The sequence below is a fragment of the Oryctolagus cuniculus genome, chromosome 7 (genome assembly GCF_051225735.1).
Source record: "Oryctolagus cuniculus isolate XC-2025 breed Fujian yellow rabbit chromosome 7, ASM5122573v1, whole genome shotgun sequence".
Taxonomy (NCBI): domain Eukaryota; kingdom Metazoa; phylum Chordata; class Mammalia; order Lagomorpha; family Leporidae; genus Oryctolagus; species Oryctolagus cuniculus.
Window position 1 is genome coordinate 31,244,388 of NC_142873.1, and position 20,309 is coordinate 31,264,696.

Below are 20,309 nucleotides of genomic sequence, written 5' to 3' on the forward strand. Positions count from 1 at the left end.
ACAGTAAGAATTAAATGATTCAAGGACAGAAAAGGCTTAGCATTGTCTGAACCACAATGAACACTCAACAATTCTTCGTTCATCCACTCATCCAACAAGTATACTGAGTACTCACACTGCTCCAAGCTAGGAATACAATGATAAACTGAAAAATATATCTACCCTCTGTGATAGAAGAAATAAATATGTCAGGGACCAGCATTGTGGCATGGGAGGATAAGTTACTCCCTAGGACACTGGCATCCCCTATCAGAAAGCTGGTTCAAGTCCCAGCTGCTCTGCTTCCAATGCAGCTCCCTGCTAATGTACCTGGGAAAGCAGCAGAACACAGACCAAGTGCTTGGGCCCCTACCACCCACATGGAAGAATCGTCAGAGTTCTGGGATCCTGGCTTTGGTCTGAACCAGCCCTAGCCACTGTGGACATTTTAGGAGCAAACCAGCAAATTAAAGATCTCTTTCATCTCTCCCTCTGCCACTCTAAAAATAAATAAATAAATAAATAAATAACCTTAAAAAAAAAAAAAACGTCAAGGGGCCAGCCCTGTGGCATAATGGGTAAAGCCACAGCCTGCAGCACTGGAATCCCATATGGCTGCTGGTTTGAAACCTGGCTGCTCCATTTCCAACCTAGCTCTCTGCTATGGCCTGGGAAAGCAGTGGAAGATAGCCCAAGTCCTTGGGCCCCTGCACTGCTTGCAAGACACAGGAAGCTCCTGGCTCCTGGCTTCGGATTGGCCCATCCTCAGCTGTTGCGGCATTTTGGGAGTGAACCACAAGATCAAAGACCTTTATTTCTCTCTCTCTCTGTCTGTGCCTTTCAAATAAATAAATTTCAAATATGTGGGAGAGGAAATAAAAGAGGACCACACGTGAGGAACAAGATTTTCAACTTTGGGGCTAGCATTGTGGTGCAACAGGTTAAAGCCCTGGCCTGAAGTGCCAGAATCCAGTATGGGCACAGGTTCTAGTCCCAGCTGCTCCTCTTACAACCCAGCTCTCTGCTAATGCCCTGGGAAAGCAGTAGAAGATGGCCTGAGTCCTTGGGCCCCTGCACCCACGTGGGAGACCCAGAAGAAGCTCCTGGCTCCTGGCTTCGGATCAGCGCAGCTCCAGCCACTGCGGCCATCTGGAGAGTAAATCAGCGGGTGAAAGACCTCTCTCTCTACCTCTCTCTGTAACTCTGTGTTTCAAATAAATAAAATAAATCTTTAAAAAAAACAAAAAAAAAAACAAAAAAAAATTCAAGAGTGCTAGCAAACAATAACAGGATGATGAAACCTATGTTTGTATTTTAAAAAATATCTTGATTTCAGCAATGTTAAAAATATTTTAAAGTTAGCGCGGTATCGCGGCTCACTAGGCTAATCCTCCACCTGTGGCACCGGCAATCCGGGTTCTAGGCCCCGTTGGAGCACCGGTTCTGTCCCAGTTGTTCCTCTTCCAGTCCAGCTCTCTGCTGTGGCCCGGGAAGGCAGTGGAGGATGGTCCAAGTGCTTGCGCCCTGCACCTGGCTCCTGGCTTTGGATCGGCGCAGCGCGCCGGCCATAGCAGCCATTTCGGGGGTGAACCAACGGAAGGAAGACCTTTCTCTATGTCTCTCTCTCTATCTAAATCTGCCTGTCAAAAAAAATTAAGTTAAAATCAGCTGAAATGCCCATCAATTAAAGAACAGTTAAAATAGTACAAAAATAAAGTTCCCTGTTTGAATAGAGTCTCCCTTTAAAAAAAATGAATTATCTTGGGGCCAGCGCTGCGATGCAGTGGGTTAAAGCCCGAGCGTGCAGTGCCAGCATCCCACATATGCAGTGGTTCAAGTCCCAGCTGCTCCTCTTCCAGACCCGCTCTCTGCTATGGCCTGGGAAAGCAGTGGAAGGTGGTCCAGGTGCCTGAGCCCCTGCACTCACATGGGAGACAGGAAGAAGCTCCTGGCTCCTGGATTCGGATCAGCTCAGCTCTGGCCTTTGCAGTTATTTGGGGAGTGAACAAGCAGAACAGAAGAAATCTCTGACTCTTCCTCTCTTTCAAAATAAATAAAAATAATTTTTAAAAAATAAAAAAAGAGTGCTGGCGCCATGGCTCTAGTCCCAGTTGCTTCTCTTCCAGTCCAGCTCTCTGCTATGGCCCAGGAAGGCAGTGGAGGATGGCCCAAGTGTTTGGGCCCTGCACCCACATGGGAGACCAGGAGGAAGCACCTGGCTCCTGGCTTCAGATTGGTGTAGCTCTGGCTATGGAGGCCAATTAGGGGGTGAACCAACGGAAGGAAGACCTTTCTCTATGTCTCTCTCTCTCTAACTCCATCTGTAAAAAAAAAAAAAAAAAAAAGATTAAAAATAAAATGTGCAGAAGTCCTTAAAAAATATGAATCATCTTAACAAAATATAGACCACAGCATACTTATTCAGAAGCTGTAATGAAAGGATGCTGAATTTATAAAAAAGAATAGCAATTAATCAGGTTGATGAGGTTTCTAATAAAATTAAATTTGACTAAATTCTCTGTATGTTGTCATAAAGGACAGATTTCTCTATTATGCTTATCACCATTCAATGTAAAGAAATCCAGGTGCTCTTTAAGTCAATTTGTTTTCTTCTTGTTTGTACTGTTAAGATGGCTAGTTAAGGATAAACATGTAAGTTAAAAAACAACTCAAGAGGGGCTGGTGCTATGGTGTAGCAGGTAAAGCTGCCGCCTGCAATGCTGGCATCCCATTTGGCCGATGGTTCAAGTACTGGCTACTCTACTCCAATCCAGCACTCTACTGTGGCCTGGGAAAGCAGTAGAAGATGGAAGAAGCTCCTGACTTCCTGGCCTCGGATCAGCTCAGCTCCAGCTGCTGCAGCCATCTGGAGAACAAACCAGTGGGTGGAAGACCTCTCTCTCTGTCTCTACCTCTCTCTGTAACTCTGTCCTTCAAATAAATCTTTAAAACAAAACAAAACAAACAAACAAACAAACAAAAAAAAAACAGGAGTGCTAGTGGTATGGTGTAGTGGGTAGAGTCGTCCCCTCAGGTTCTGGCATCCCATATGGGTGCCAGTTCCCTGCTGACCCACTGCCTATGTGCCTGGGAAAGCAGTGGAAGATGGCCCAAGAGCTTGAGTCCCTGCACCCATGTTGAAGACCCAGATGAAGCTCCTGGCTCCTGGATCCTGATAGGCCCAGCTCCAGTTGTTCCAGCCATTTGGGGAGTGAACCACCAGATGGAAGATCTCTCTTTCTCTGTCTCTCCCTCTAACTCTGCCTTTCAAATAAATAAATAAATCTTAAAAAAGAAAGAAAGAAAAACAGCTGAGGCTTTTTGGAAGGATGAGATGTTCTGTGGTTTCAACATTTATTGTAATAAAATCGAGGAAGTCAGTAAAGTTTTTCTTGAGTCAGGTGGTACTTTGCATAATTAACTTTTCAATCTGATTTACAGTTTTAAAAAAGAAGTTAATTGTAACAAATAGCTAAGTTTTTATAAATTTTTTTTTTTGGCCTAAAGTAGGCTCAAGCAATCCTCCCAAATTATAATGTGGAAATAAGAAACAAAGTATTCAAATTAACAACTGACAACAATTAGAACTCATAAAATGCTAAACATTAGAAACAATTTCTTTTCCCAGTTTTAAAATCTAGGTTTGACATTACGGCTCTAGTCATTCTGGTCTGAAGAACATGGTGGAGGGACACGAAAGAATACATGAAATCTGTACTTAGATACTAAGACATGATATAATTGAACAAGCAGCCCAGGAAGAATATTTTTGTATGTGACTTGGCAGATAAAACTGATTGTCCCATCCACACATCCCATAAACTGTGCTTCTATAAGCAAAAAGACAACATAAAATAAGTACTGTAAGTTCAAAAAAGTGAGTTCATTCAAATAAAAATAATCTGAAATCTGCATGCTATTAAACACCAGGAAGGTTGGCCTGTGCTGTGGCGTAGGGGATAAAGCTGGCACCTACAGTGCCAGCATTCCATATGAGTCCAATTTGAGTCTGTGCTGCTTCACTTCCGATCCAGCTACCTGCTATGGCCTGGGAAAGCAGTATAAGATGACCCAGGTCTTTGGGCCTTACACCCATGTGGGAGACCCGGAAGAAGCTCCTGGCTCCTGGCTTCAGATCAGCCTAGCTCCGGCCATTGCAGCCATCTGAGGAGTGAACCAGCAGATGGAAGACTCTCTCTCTGCCTCTCTGTAACTCTGCCTTTCAAATAAGTAAATAAATCTTAAAAAAAAAAAAAAAAAAAAAAAAAAAAAAAGGAAGAGTCTAGCCTATTTGAAAAGACAGCCATTTAGCCTACGCTCCAGAGACACAAAAGGGAAGGAAGAATCCTTATAACAATTATACTTTTTATGGATGAACTTACTATTGTGGCTTCCTATTCAAGTTGTTCTGTACTCTATACTGGCTCTTATAATTCCATCTCTACTTGAACATTTTATTCTACATTAATAGTCTAAAAAGAGACCAGCACTGTGGTGTAGCAGGTAAAGCTGCCACCTGCAGTGCTGGCATCCCATATGGACACTGGTTCGAGTCTTGGCTGCTCCACTTCTCTGCTGTGGCCTGGGAAAGCAGTAGAAGATGGCCCAAGTCCTTGGGCCCCAGGCACCTGTGTAGGAGGCCCGAAGAAGTTCCTGGCTCCTAGCTTTGGATCAGCACAGCTCCGGCCATTGCAGCCATCCAGGGAGTGAACCAGCAGATGGAAGAGAGATATCTCTCTCTCTTTGCCCCTCTCTATAACTCTGCCTTTCAAATAAAATATATAAATCTTTTTAAAAAGAAAAAAGTCAATAAACTCCAACAGAAAGGAACACTGTTTTTCTTATTGAAATATCACAAGTGCCTAGAACATTGCCTGGTATCAAGATTAAATTGAATATAGATTTGCTGAATCAGTAAATAAAGAATTGGGATAATATCCATGATGTCTCATAATTTATATTTTCACTCAATATATGATAAGTATCTTTACATGACAATAAATATGGAATGATTGCTCATTTTTAATAGTTGTAGAACTCAACCAGCTTTGTTATTAATTTAATCACATGTCCCTTACTAGACTATGAGATGCTTAGGGCTAGAAATTTTCAACATAGATTTAAACATCTAACTTGGAACACTCTGTATTTATGCTGAGGGAAAAACATCTCAGAGCCTTAGTTTCATGTATACAAAGCTAAGAATAATATCTTAACTTTTCAGGTTTATTATGAGGAGAAACTCAGCATATGTGAAATTCTGTAAAATTAGTCTCCTCCGGAGCTGGAATAGTGGCACTGCAGTTTAAGACACCGCCTGCAATACTAGCATCACAAATGGGCACCAGTTCAAGTCCTGACTGCTCCACTTCTGATCCAGCTCCCTGCTAATGGCCTGGGAAAAAGTAGTGAAAGATAGCCCAAGTATTTGGGCCGGCCACCCATATAGGAGCCCGGGCTCCAGGCCTCAGCCCAGCCCAGCCCCAGCCACTGCAGCCATCTGGGAAGTGAACCAGTAGATGGAAGATCTCTCTGTGTCTCTCCCTCTCTCTGTGTAATTCTTTCAAATAAATTAATAAATCTTTAAAAAGCAAAAATTGGGTCCAGCACTGTGGCGTAGTAGATTAAGCCTCTGCCTGCAGCACCGGTATCCTTTATGGGTGCTGGATCATGTCTGGGCTGCTGATTCAGCTCTCTGCCAATGACCTGGGAAAGCAGAGGAAGACGGCCCAAGTGCTTGGGCCCCTGCACCCTCGTGGGAGACCAGGAAGAAGCTCCTGGCTCCTGCCTTCAGCTCAGCTCAGCTCAGCTCAGCTCCGGCAGTTGCAGCCAGCTGGGGAGTGAACCAGCAGATGGAAGACCTTCTCTCTGTCTCCCTCTCGCTGTAGCTCTACCTCTCAAATAAATAAATAAATAAATCTTTAAAAAAAAAAAAAAAGGCAAAAATTTGTTCTCTCCCTGTACCTATGTGGGAGACCAAGAAGCTCTTGGCTCCTGGCTTCAGATCCTCTCAGCTCTGGTAACTGTAGCCATTTGGGGAGTAAACCAGTAGATGGAAGACCTCTCTCTCTAATTCTTTCAAATACATAAAATAAATCTTGGGGAAAAAAAAAAGACACATCAGCCAAGGGGCAAGCTGCTGCCTGCCACACCAGGATCCCATATGGGCACTGGTTCAAGTCCTGGTTGCTCTGCTTCTGATTCAGCTCCTGCTAATGTGCCTAAGAAAGCAGCAGAATATGGCCCAGGTGCTTGGGCCCCTGTACCCACTCAGGAATCCCAGATGAAGCTCCTGGCTCCTGGCCCAGACCCAGCTCTTGTGGCCATTTGTGGAACGAACCAACAGATGGAGACCTCCCTCACTCTCTTTTTCCTCTCTCTCTGTAATTCTACCCTTCAAATATAAAATAAATCTTAAAAGGGGGGTTGGGGGGTAGGCAGTGCTGTGGCATAGCCAGAAAAGCTCCGCCTGCATTTCCGGCATCCCTTATGGGCAATGGTTCGATTCCCAGCTGCTCCACTTCCAATCCAGCTCTTTGCTATGGCCTGGGAAAGCAGTACAAGATGGTCCAATCCTTGGGCCCCTGCACCCACGTGGGATATCTAGAAGAGGCTCCTGGCTTTGGATCGGCCCAGCTCTGGCCATTGTGGCCATTTGGGAAGGATAGAAGACCTCTCTCTCTCTCTCTGCTTCTCTATAACTCTTTCAAATAAAGAAAAAAATCTTTAAAAAAAAAAAGATGCTCAGCAAACTGGGACTAGAGGGAAACTTCCTCACTGTAATAAAGAATATTTGCTAAAAAACCTATAGCTGGGGCAGGCATTTTGGTCTAGCAGTTAAGACACCAGTTAAGGTACTTATGCCCCATTGTAGTACCTGGGTTCAATGTCCAACTCCAGTCCCTGACTCCAACTTCCTGGTAATGCAGACCATGGCAGGCAGCAGGCAATGGTTCAAATAATTAGATTTCCTGCCACCAACATGGAGGACGTGGACTGAGTTCCTGGCTCCTGGCTTTGGCTTGGCCCTGCTCCAGCTGTTACAAGCATCTGTGGAGTGAACCAGGGAATGGGTGCTTTCTCAGTCTCTCTGCCTCTCAAACAGATGAATAAAAATTAAAAACCCATAGCTCACATTATACTTAATGATGAAAGACTGAATGCTTCCCACATAAAAGCAGGAACAAGTCAAGGAAATCCACCTCAACACTACAATTAAACATAACACTAGAGTTCCAGCCAATGCAAAATGCAAGAAATCAAATACACACTGACTGGATGGAAGGAAATGAAGCTGTTTCTATTGAAAGATGATATTATTATCTAAATACAATTTCCCCAGGAATACACTGAAAAAAATTCCTTAAACTAATAACTGAGTTCAGCAAGGTCACAGCATACAGAATCAATATACAAAAGCAATCACATTGTCACAGAATTATGAATATGTGGAAATTGAGCTTAAAATCAGTATTATTTATAATAGTTCCAAAGCAGATTAAATATTTAAGCATAAATTTAATAACACTTGTGAAGGATCTGTATCCTGATGATTACAAAATGCTGATGAAAGAAATCAAAGACCTACATAAATAAGAGTGATGCATGATGTCCGTGGACTAGGAAACTTAACATGATAAAGCTGCCAGCTCTCCCCAAACTAATCTAATCAACGCCTCCAAAATCCAAGCAAGGTATTTGGAGACACAGGGAAACTTATCTAAAAATCAAATGGAAAGGAAAAGGATCTAGAACAGCTAACAATTTTGAAAAAGAATTAAGTGCCGGCACTGTGGCGCAGCAAGTTAAAGCTCTGGCCTGACCCACTGGCATCCCAATGGGCCCTGGTGCCCCTGCTGTTCCTCTTCTGATCCGGTTCTCAGTTATGGCCTGGGAAAGCAGCAGCAGATGGGCCCCTGCACCCACGTGGTAGACCTGGAAGAAGCTCCTGGCTCCTAGACTGGCGCAGCTCCAGCCATTTCGGCCATCTGGGGAGTGAACCAGCGGATGGAAGACCTCTCTCCGTCTCTACCTCTCTCTGTAACTCTGTCTTTCAAATAAATAAAGTAAATCTTTAAAAAAAAAAAAAAGAAGAAGAAAGAAAAAGAATAAAATGAGAGCAACCACTCTACCCTCATGTTGATCCAGCTCCCTGCAGATATACCTAGGAAGGCAGTGGAGGACAGCCCAAGTACTTGGCTCCTGCCACTCATGTAGGAGACCCAGATGGAGTTCCTCACCCCTTTTTTCAGCCTGATCCAGCCCCAGCCAGAGTCCCTTTGAGGAGTGACCTAGCAAACCAGCAGATGGAAGATCTCTTTCTTTGTCTCTCCTGCTCCCTTTGTCCCTCTACCTTTCAAATAAATAAGTCTTAAAAAAAAAAAAAAGCAATTCAATGAAAGAATTACAGCCTTTTCAATAAATGGTGCTGCAGTAAATGGACATCCAAAGTAACAAAAACGACTTCAACCTAAACCTCACCTCTCATACAAAAACTAACTCAAAATGAACCCTAGACATAAATATTAAACAATAAAATTTTAGGGAAAACACAGAGGAGACCATGTTCAAGACCTAGGGAATGGTTAAGAGTCTTTAGTATAATCCATATCAGAAAAAATTAATAAATTCAATCACACCAAAATAAAAAACCTTTGCTGTGCAAAATGACCCGGTGATCAGAATTAAAAAATTAGCTTCAGCCTGGCAAAGAATATTTGGAAACCAGCTGTCTGACAAAGGACTAGTACCTATAATACATAAAGAATTCTCAGAATACTCCAAATAGAAAATGAGTAGAAGACATGATGGGACATTTCAGTGAAAATGTATAGATGGCAAATAAGCACATGAAAAGATGTTCAACATCATTAGCTATGCGGGATATTATTACATACCTATTAGGATTGCTAAAAAAAAAGAAAAAAAATACACCACATCCTAGAGAGAATACAGAGAAACTATAGATTGCCCAGTGCAAAGTGGCACTGGAAAAAAGGAGTGCGTCTTACAAGATTAAACAATGTGCACACCATACAGCCCAAATGAAAAGTTGTGCTCATACAAAACCTGTACATAAGGGGCTGGCTCCATGGAACAGTAGGTTAATCCTCTGCCTGCGGCACCTGCACTCCATATGGGCACCAGTTCTAGTTCTGGCTGCCCCTCTTCCGATCCAGCTCTCTGCTTTGGCCTGGGAAAGCAGTGGAGGATGCCCCAAGTGTTTGGGTCCCTGCACCTCCCCATGAAAGACCCGGAAGAAGATCCATACTCCTGGCTTCGGATTGGTGCAGCTCCGGCTGTTGCAGCCATTTGGGGAGTGAACCAATGGAAAGAAGACCTCTCCCTCTCACTGTCTGTAACTCTACCTCTCAAATAAATAAATAAAATCTTAAAAAAAAAATTGTACATAAATATTAGTAAGAACAAAGAAAACTCCAAGCCCAGAGTTTTAAGCCTTTAAGAAGAAAAGTAATTTCAATTCCATACAAACTTTTCATAAAAGGAGAATATATCTCAACTAATCTCTGAGATCAGCATTACCCTGATAGCTAAGCCAGTTAAAAATATTACAGGAAAAGCATGCATTGATATCCTTTGTGAACAACAGGCAGAAAATTCTGACAAAAATTTGAAGACAGCAATATGTACAGGATGATTTACCACAACCAAATAGGATACAGCCCAGAAACTGATTTCGATTCAACATTCAAAAGTCAATTAGTATGTTAATAATAGCATTAACAGAATCTGAAAGAAAAATCACAATATCATCTCAACAGATATAGAAAAACCTTCACAAAATTCAACAGCCAGCAATCTAGAACCATAAAAGGTCTTCTTGAATCTGATAAAAGGGATCTACAAAAACCTTATAGCTGGGACTAGCATGGCACAGCAAGTCAAGCTACTGCTTGTGATGTCTCAGGAGTGAACCACAGGATGGAAGATCTTTGTCTTTTCCCTCTCTTTTTGTAACTCTGCCTTTCAAATAAATAAATATTAGAAAAGAAAAAACCTAGGCCGGCGCCGCGGCTCACTAGGCTAATCCTCCGCCTTGTGGCGCCGGCACACCGGGTTCTAGTCCCGGTCGGGGCGCCGGATTCTGTCCCGGTTGCCCCTCTTCCAGGCCAGCTCTCTGCTGTGGCCAAGGAGTGCAGTGGAGGATGGCCCAAGAGCTTGGGCCCTGCACCCCTTGGGAGACCAGGAGAAGTACCTGGCTCCTGCCATTGGATCGGTGCAGCACGCAGGCCGCGGCGGCCATTGGAGGGTGAACCAACGGCAAAAAGGAAGACCTTTCTCTCTCTTTCTCTCTCCCTGTCCACTCTGCCTGTCAAAAAAAATAAAATAAAAAATAAAAAAAAGAAAAAAAAAGAAAAAGCCTATAGAAAATAACATGGTTAACAGTGAAAAACAATGTTTTCCGTTTAAAATCAAGAATGACGCAAGGGTATCCATCCTCACTATTTCTATTCAATTCTACTGCAGTTCTGTCCAGTGCATTTACAAACCAACCAACCAACCAACCCACAGATGGAAAGGACAACATAAAACTGTCTTAATATGTGCTGGCTGGAACTGCCTGAGATGCTGGCATCTCATATTGGCTCCTGCTCATTCTCAGCTGCTACACTTCCATCCAGCTCCCTGCTAACAGCCTTGGAAAAGTAGCAGAAGATGGCCCAACTTCTTGGGCCCCTGCCACTCACACAGGAGACCTGGAAGAAGCTCCTGGCTCCAGGTTTTGGCCTTCCCCAGCCCCAGCAGTTGCTGCCATCTGGGAATTGAGCCAAAGGATGGAAGATATCTCCCTCCCTCCCTATCTCTCTCCCTCTCCCTCCCTCTGCTTCTATGTAACTCTTTCAAATACATTAAAAAAAAATGTGGTGGTTGGGGCAGGCATTTGGTCTTACAGTTATGTCGATAAGATGCCCACATCCCAAACTGAAGTGCTGGGCTGAAGTCCAGGCTCTGCTCCGGATACCAGCTTCCTACTAATGTGCACCCTGGGGAGGCAGCAAGTAATGACTAAAGTATCTGGGTGCCTACCACTCACATGAACACGTGGACTGGGTTCCTGGCTCCCAGGTTCAGTATGGCCCACCTAGGCATCTGAGGAGTGAACAAGCAGATGGGAGCTTTCTGTCTGTTTCTCTGCCTCTCAAATACATAAGTACACTTCTTTAAAAATAAAAAAATGTACAGTGACAGAATCATCTACATGAAATTTCAAAAGGTCTCAAAAGAAGTCTTCCTGGTTCACTCCCCAAAAAGCCAGAATAGCCAGGGATGGGAAAGACCATAACCAAGAGTCAGGAGCTTCATCCAGGTCTTGGGCCATCTTCCTCTGCTTTCCCAGGCACATTACCAGAGAGCTGGGGAAGTGGAACAGCCAGAACTTGAACCTGTGGCCCCAGAACAGATGATTAAACTAGTGTATGGAAGACTTCTCTGTCTCTCCTCTAAATCTGCCTTTCAAATAAATAAATAAATCTTAAAAAAAGAGAGAGAGAGAACTGATGATTAGAATTAGTGAGGTTTTAAGCATGCAAAGCCAATGACGGAAAATCAACTGTATGTCTACATACCCATAATGAACTGGATATGGAAATGTAAAAAACAGTTATCATCTAAAATGCTACTAAGGGACAGACATCTGGCATGCCACTTTAGATGCCCACAGCCCATGTCATATGCCTGGACTAGAGTCCTGGCTCTGCTTCCAATTCTAGCTTCCTGCTGATGTACACCCTCAAAGGCAAAGGGTGATGGCTCAAGTATTTGGGTCCCTGCTCTCCACATAGAGACCAAGATTGAGTCCCAGGATCCTGGCTTTGATCTGGCCCAGCGCTGGCTGCTGCATGTATCAGGGAGTGAACCAGATCAGAAGATCTCCATTTGTCGAGTCTCGCTGCCTTCCAAATGAAGTGAAAATAAAAATTTATAAATAAAATGTTATACTGAGGCCGGCGCCGCGGCTCACTAGGCTAATCCTCCGCCTAGCGGCGCCGGCACACCGGGTTCTAGTCCCGGTTGGGGCGCCAGATTCTGTCCCGGTTGCCCCTCTTCCAGGCCAGCTCTCTGCTGTGGCCAGGGAGTGCAGTGGAGGATGGCTCAGGTGCTTGGGCCCTGCACCCCATGGGAGACCAGGAAAAGCACCTGGCTCCTGGCTCCTGCCATCGGATCAGCGCGGTGCGCTAGCCGCAGCGCACCGGCCGCGGCGGCCATTGGAGGGTGAACCAACGGCAAAGGAAGACCTTTCTCTCTGTCTCTCTCTCTCACTGTCCACTCTGCCTGTCCAAAAAAAAAAAAAAAAAAAAAAAGTTATACTGACTAAAATTCAAAGAAATATAATTTTTTAAGAAATATATTTTGTAAAAATACTAAAAACATGAAAAATACAAAATATTACTATGAGAACCAAATATCTAAATAAATAACATTGAGACAAATCACAATCACAGATTATAAACATGTCAGTTCTCCTTGAAGTAAAGCATAGATTCAACAGTCTTGTTAGTAGAAATCAATAGGCTGGTTCTAAAATCTATGTGAAAACAGAAAAACACTGGATAGCCAGAACAACTTGGGGGGAGGGTCACCACAGGTACATAAGGTTGTAAGAATCAGAATGATCGTTAACACTCACTATAAGCACATGGTGGACTGGCATAGAGACCTAGATCAATGGAATGTGGTGGAGAAATTGATTTACATATGTAAGTCCAATGGATTTTTTTCCACAAAAAGGAAAAGGATTCTCTGTTCACAAACAGTGCTAGACCAACTGCACATTCATATGCGAATAAATGAAATGTGACCCTAATGCCACAACATAAATAAAAATTAAAACTGTTCATGGATCTTAATATAAGCAATAAAACAAAAATATTTCCAAGAAAAAATACAGTTAAAATTTCTGTGACCTTGGATTAAAGATTCTTAGGACTAGGGCCGGCGCTGTGGCATAGCAGGTAAAGCCGGTGCCAGCATCCCATATTGGTGCGGGTTCCAGTCCCGGCTGCTCCACTTCTGATCTAGCTCTCTGCTATGGCCTAGGAAAGCAGTAGAAGATGGCCCAAGTTTACGTGGGAGACCCAGAGGAGGCTCCTGGCTCCTGGCTTCAGATCAGCACAACTCTGGCCCTTGGCCAATTGGGGAGTTAACCAGTGGATGGAAGACCTCTCCCTCTGCCTCTCCTCTCTCTGTAACTCTTCCAAATAAATAAATAAATCTTAAAAAAAAAAAAAAAAGATTCTTAGACACAAAATGTATTAACTATGAAAGACTCTTAAGACAAGACACAAACAAGGAGAAAATATTTGTAAAATACCTATCTGGCTAAGCACTTGTTATCAAACATACAGAAAGAATCCTTATAATATTAAAAAGGTGAATCTGAACACCTAACCAAAGTACATAGATGACAAAAAAAGACATGAAAAGAGATTCAACACTATTAATCATTAGGGAAATGTAAATTAAAATGATTTCTGGCCAGTGTTGTGGCACAGCAGGTTACGCTGCTGCCTGTGATGCCCATGTGAGCATCGGCCCTGACAGTTCCACTTCCACTCCAGCTCCCTGCTAAGGGAGCTGGGAAAGTTGAAGAAAACAGCCCAAGTGCCTGGGTCCCTGCCACCTATATGGGAGACCTGGATGGAATTCTAGGTTTCTAGTTTCAGCTTTGCCCAGTCATGGCCCTCATGTCATCTGGGAGTGAACCAGCAGATAGAAGATCTCTCTTTAATTTTGCCTTTCAAATAAATAAGCAAATACATATTTTAAAAGAAAGAAAGAGAGAGAGACTTCTACACACCTACCAGAAAGGCTAAAATTAGGAAGAGTTCTTACACCAAATGCTGATGACAAAGTTGAGCAACTGGAAAACTAAAAGTCTCAGATACCACTAGTGCGAATGCCATGTGGCACGAGTATTTTGGTCTGGCAGCTACTTATAAAGATAAAGACACTTATCACACAACGCAGCAATCCCACTGTAAGTATTTACCCAAGAAGTGAGGATTTAAAAGTGCCTTACTCTAGTTATTTTTTTCAGCATGTAAACAGTCTCACTATTCATAGCTACCTTGTTAGCCATCAGCAGTGTTTACAAAAATTTTTTTAATCTGCTTCAAATACTTGTGAACCATATTCACCCTAACCCTGAAGTCTGTAGAGCTCAATAACAATTCTAAAAAAAATACACACACTCTAGAGCAGTTTTGCAAACCTCAGTGGGTATTCTACTGGATCAACATCAGCATTTTAAAGAATGTGAAACAGACAAAAACAGCACATCTAGCAAGGCTACATTTACATTTGAAGAATCTTTTATTTTTGTTGAATGTATCATGTGGTGCCACATAAACATATTTTACTGTGGATCATGGTCAAAATACATATACTGAAAAACCCTGATCTATAAATATTTCTGTAAAAGTTCTATGCTACCAGAAGCTTCAGGAGTTCCTGGGCACTTTCTATTTGATCTATCTTGTATCAGCAGGTACCAAAATCCAACAGCAGAGCTATCACAGATTCTATAGTTCTTATGATTGTTAATAAGCATTTAGTGGTCTTTCCTTATGAAAACAGTAGCACATTCTATTTCATGTTTGTTATATTTGAATTATTTTTTACTACTAAAGCCATTGAGATTCCAAAACTAAAGAAATACAGTACAAATATTCCAGTAACTTTTCCCCAGTGACCAAAAGGAGATAAAAGACAAGCCTTCTTGTAATATACTGTACCCTGGAAACACATTATGAAGAATCTGGTAATTCAGAATGTGGATGCATTCATGGTATACTAAGAGTAATCTAGGCAGGTGCTGTGGCTCAATATGCTAATCCTCCGCCTGCTGTGCCGGCACCGGCCGGATTCTGTCCTGGTTGCTCCTCTTCCTGTCCAGCTCTCTGCTAGGCCCAGGAGTGCAGTGGAGAATGGCCCAGGTCCTTGGGCCCTGCACCCACATGGGAGACCAGGAGAAGCACCTGGCTCCTGCCATCGGATCAGCGCGGTGCACCGGCCGCGGCGGCCACTGGAGGTAAAGGAAGACCTTTCTCTCTGTCTCTCTCACTGTCCACTCTGTCAAAATAAAATAAAAAATAAAAAAAGAGTAATCTAAACACAAAATTATCCATTTCAATACATACTGATTTCTAATGATGTTCAAAGGATACAGTTCCTAAACTCCAAACAAAAAGACATTCCAGTCACCAACAAAAAATTGTCACTGGCTAATGAAAATTTAAGCATTTTATTTTATTGTACATTATAACAAACAATTCTCTTTAAGTTCCTTAAAATCACTTTGTCAATTACATCTTTTAATTTAGAAGGGTTAGAAAGTGTAATTTCAAGTTGTAGGCAAGTCTGTCCTAAAGGAAAGAAACAGGAATAGAAACAGGAAATGTACTGAAGTAACAGTATCTTTTATCCTGAATGTTTACCTGGAGCAGGCATTGGGGCAGAGCAGGTCTGTGTCCCAGCTGCTCTACCTCCACCTTCCGGTTGTCTGGGAAAGCAGCAGAGGATGGCCAAAGTGCTTTGGCCCTTGCCCTCAAGTGTAAGACCTACAAGAAGCCCCTGGCTCCAGCCCAGTCCAGCCCTGGTCACTGGAGCCATTTGGAGAGTGAACCAGTCGATGGAAAAGCTCTAACTCTGCCTTTCGAATAAATAAATCTTAAAAAAAAAAAAAAAAAGTATCTTTTTAAAACTGTTTACAGAATGGAAATGAAATGTGTACTAATAAGTTAATATAACAATCACTGAATTCCAAAACCACCACTCTAAAGCCGGTTTACAGTACTAGAGTAAGTCCAACAAACATACAGGAAGGTGTCTCTAACTCTGGACTTGGGCAGTTCCTGAAAGAAAATTTAGAAACACACACTGGAATTCAGATCAGGTTCATAAAGCCTACAATCCTTAGCCTAGCTTCTAAATCCATGCTAGTCCAAAATAACACCAGAAAGGGTGAATCTTGTAAATTTCAGAGTTGTAAGTAAACACATACATCTTTCTGGTAAATGACAAACTATTCAAATCCTTTCCCACAACATGAAAAGATATTTTATAAACCATAATTTTGTTTGATGTAAAAGAAAGTATTTAATCAATTTAAGTAAAATCAATTACAAATCGTGAACTGCACATCCTTATCTGAAATGCTTAGGACCAACAGTGTTTCCAATTTCAGTTTTTCGAATTCTGGAACATGCTTTACCCACTGAGTATCCCTAATCCAAAATCTAAGGAAAATTTCTGAGCATCAATATCACACACACTATCAGATTCTAGAACATTTCGGATTTAAAGATTAGGGGTAGGGCCAGGGCTGGTTTAGCGGGTTAACACCCTGGCCTGAAGCGCAGGCATCCCATATGGGTGTTTGTTCTAGTCCTGGTTGCTCCACTTCCAATCCAGCTCTCTGCTACGGCCTGGGAAGGCAGTAGAAGATGGCCCAAGTCCTTGGGTCCCTGCACCCATGAGGGAGAGCCGGAAGAAGCTCCTGGCTTCAGATCGGTGCAGCTCAGGTGTTGCAGCCAATTGGGGAGTGAACCAGCAGATGGAAGACCTCTCTCTCTCTTTCTCTCTCTCTCTGCCTCTCCTCTCTGTGTAAATGACTTTCAAATAAATAAATAAATCTTTAAAAAAAAAGATTATGGGTGCTCAACCTGTACTACCCAAAAGATGCATACTAATGGTGAAAAAATTTAAAATGCAAATATTACCAGGAAAATCTGCCTATTCATCTATCTGAATTGTATTGTTATTTAGCAGTAATTCATTATTAGAAATGCAAACAAATACATCAGGATTACATTTAACCAACAATGCTTAGCAATTGCATTATGTAAATGTTGAAATGTTTAAAAAAGAAATGTGTGTACTGCCTAAAATCCTTGGACTTGAAATTTTATTTTTAAAGGCAGGCTTTGGGCAGGCATTTGAGTTGGTAGTTAAAACACCAGTGTCCAATATGGAAGCACCTTGGGTTCCAGTTCCAGTTCCAGCTTCCCACTAACGCAGACCACAGGTCAAAGAGTTGCCACTCAGAAGGAGCTAGATTAAATCCCCACTCCTGGCTTTGGCCTGACCCAGCGGGGGCTTCTGTGGGCTTTTGGGGAATGAACCAGCAGAAGGGAGCTAGATCTGTCTCAACCTGTCAAAAATAAATGTTTATTTTGTTACAAGAAACTTGAAATCCATGTTACTTTTTTCATAATATGCATTTTTCATGAAGTTGCTGAAGACACCTCATACCATGGATTTCATTTTGCACCATAATAAAAATCTTTTAGTTTAAAAAATCCGCTCAGGTTAAGGCACCCTCTGCAGTGTTGTCCTCTCAGATGGGCACCAGCTCCAGTCCCTGGTGGTCCACTTCCGATCTAGCTCCCTGCTAACCCACCGGGGAAGCAGGGTGAGATGGCCCAAGTGCTTGGGCCTGGCAACCCACGTGGGAGATCCAGAAGTTCCCAGCTCCTGGCTCCTGGCTTCAGCCTGGCCCAGCCCTGGCAGTTTTCGCCTTTTGGGGAATTTACCTGGGGATGGATGTTCCCTCTGTAACTCTGCCAAACAAATAAATCTTTAAAAAATTTTAAAAAAATCTGTACCAAGATTATTTTTTAATTCCATTTTAAAACATCATCCTATACTTTGTGATAACTTAAAAAGACTGGATCTATTTTTACTGCCATGGAAGGATCTCTAATATGTAGTGTTAAAAAAAAAAAAGCAAGTGGCAAAGCAATGCTTACAACAGAACACCATCAGGTCAGGTCTGTCTCTCTCACACACACACACACACACACACACACCCCATCAGGTCAGGTCTGTCACACACACACACACCATCAGGTCAGGCCTGATACACACACACACACACCCCATCAGGTCAGGTCTGTCTCACACACACACACACACACACACCCCATCAGGTCAGGTCTATCTCTCACACACACACACACACACCCCATCAGGTCAGGTCTGTCTCACACACACACACACACACACACACCCCATCAGGTCAGGTCTGTCTCACTCACACACACACACACACCATCAGGTCAGGTCTGTCTCTCACACACACACACACACACACACCCCCCATCAGGTCAGGTCTGTCACACACACAAACACACACACCCCATCAGGTCAGGTCTGTCTCTCTCTCACACACCACACACACACACCCCATCAGGTCAGGTCTGTGTCACACACACACACACACACACACACCTTCAGGTCAGGTCTGTGTCACACACACACACACACACATTCTCTGTGCTTTAAGAATACAAAGGACAAGATCTGGAAGATTATTCAGGGAACAGAGACATGACCTGCAGGGTAGGTGTGTGAAATCAGAATGGAAGGGCGCAGGGGGATTTTGATCATGTTTTTTACGTGCTCATGTCACTCAGCAAACCAGAAAGGATGTTTACATTACATGATAATTTCTCTCAAATAACTGACAAAACAGAACTGCAGGCTGTGAGATTTCATTTTCTCCTATTCTCCATTCGCTTTTGAAGTCAAACACAGTAAAAAATACTTTTACTTAGCAAGAAGTGATAAAATTGGAAAGAAAAAGATCTTATTTGACGTTGTTTGCCTTATGCCCAGATTTAAAAAGAAACAAACACACACATAAATAAACAGACTCCCTCACTGTAAGTGAGTCCATTTGGAAGCTACTGGACTCCCCAGTCGACTCGGGCGCGACCCAGAATCCTCCCAGCACCGTGCTGTCCAAAACAAGCACCGAAAAAGTGGAATAGCGTTCTCTCAAGTATTGGAGGTTGTTTTTAGAAAGCTTAACTAAGAAACAGTAAATGCCAAGTGTGTTTTCCAGGGGTGGGAACAGGAACGCGAAACCCTACACCACCTTAAAGCGGTCGAAACGAACTCCAGTGCAAGTGGCCCCGGGAGGCGCGCGGGGGCGGGGAGCGCTCGGCGCGGCTCTGCCCGGCTCTGCCCGGCTCTGCCCGGAGCAGGCGGTCCGAGGACGGGCGACGCCGAAGCCCTCGGGAGCCCGCAAGGAGCGTGGGCAGCAACAACTTGGGTCCCGCCGCCCGAGCCGGGGAAGAGCGCTGCAGAACAGCGAAGGCGCCAACTTTGCGCTCCGCCAGCTTCCACCGGGGGCTGCTCCCGAGTCCCAGCCCGCGAGCGACCGCGACCCCTTCCCCAGGCCACTACCGTCTGCCCCCGGCCCGAGCTTCCCCAGCGAAACCCAGCAAGGGCGGCGGCTGGCAGCTTGCAAGCGGGGGCTCGACCGCAGGAGGCACGCGCCTAAGGGGGTGGGGGGCCCACTCCGCACCCCCGATCCCCGGGGGCGCCCGTGCCGAGGGGCTGTCCCACCTCCAACAGCCCCGGCGGCGCGCCCCCTCCCCCACCGCGGGGCGGCGACCTCGGCGCCTCCGCCCCAGGGCCCCCGCTCACCCAGGTAGCGGCTCCGCAGCCGGGACGGGTCCTCCAGCCCGAGGGACCTTTTCCTCACATCCCACAACAGGTGTGGGCAGGAGCCGCCCCGAGACATGGCTCTGCCGGGGCCGGGGTCGAAGGGGAGACCACCGCGTGGGGGAGGGGAAGAGGGGGGAGGGGACAGGCGGATCAACACCCGAGCCGCACCGGCACCATCCGCGCGCCGGGGCTCGCGGGCGCAGCGAGTCAGATGGCGGCGGCGGTGGCAGCGGCGCCTCAGCCCCCGAAGCCCGGCCGCGCCCGGGCCGGAGCTCCCCTCATACTCTCCTCCTCAGACTACCCAGAACATCCAGAGATCAGCAACAGTCCCCTCCCTCGGCCCCCCTCCCCCAGGAGGCGGAGGCGGAGGCGGAGGCGGCGGCGGCCGGGCTCCGCCCTCTCCTCCTGTGAACGCCCGCCCCGCCCAGCCGTTCTCGCGAGATAACGACCACCCCCGAGATTGAGGCCGCGGTGCGTCACGGCTGCCCTCACCCAGGAAAAGGGGCTTCAGGCCACTCTAGCCAAGCTCTTAATTCTCTATGGATGGAAGAGCAGTAGAGAAAGAAGCCGCTGGGAGGTGTAGTCTCGTTCACGCGTCTCGGGTCAAAGGAAGCCAAGAGCTGATGTGCGGCGTCATCTTTAGTTGGGGCACGGAAGGCCCGAAAAGCCCATTTTAACTACGGGCCTCCAATAGTCCGAGCGATGGGGCATGAGAGAGCGAGTGCAGCTTCACTTTCCCTACTCCAACATGGCTTCGAGGGCAGGAAGGAGAAGGCGGAGGGGCCCGCTCGGCCCCGCCCACACGGCGGGGCGAGCCAATCGCGGCGGGCCGCTCCTCCTGCGCAAGCGCGCTG

General features: G+C 44.8%; 1 protein-coding gene across 17 annotated transcripts in view; it reads right to left on the reverse strand.

Moving 5' to 3' along the window:
* DCAF6 (DDB1 and CUL4 associated factor 6) overlaps positions 1-20,257 on the reverse strand; it is a 117,335-nt gene extending 97,078 nt beyond the window's left edge. For 8 of the 17 annotated variants that reach the window (XR_016210426.1, XR_016210425.1, XR_016210427.1 and 5 more), the window contains exon 1: positions 19,435-19,801. Coding sequence is in view for 6 of the 17 variants with exons in the window: in XM_051857134.3 (XP_051713094.3) it covers positions 19,435-19,531 (97 nt within the window). In the remaining 11 variants the exon portion in view is untranslated. Of the gene's footprint in view, positions 1-19,434; positions 19,815-19,947 lie in introns of those variants that run through there. The other 9 variants (XM_089299614.1, XM_070077392.2, XM_070077394.2 and 6 more) reach the window with 8 other exon arrangements.
* Between the last annotated feature and the right edge of the window lie 52 nt (positions 20,258-20,309).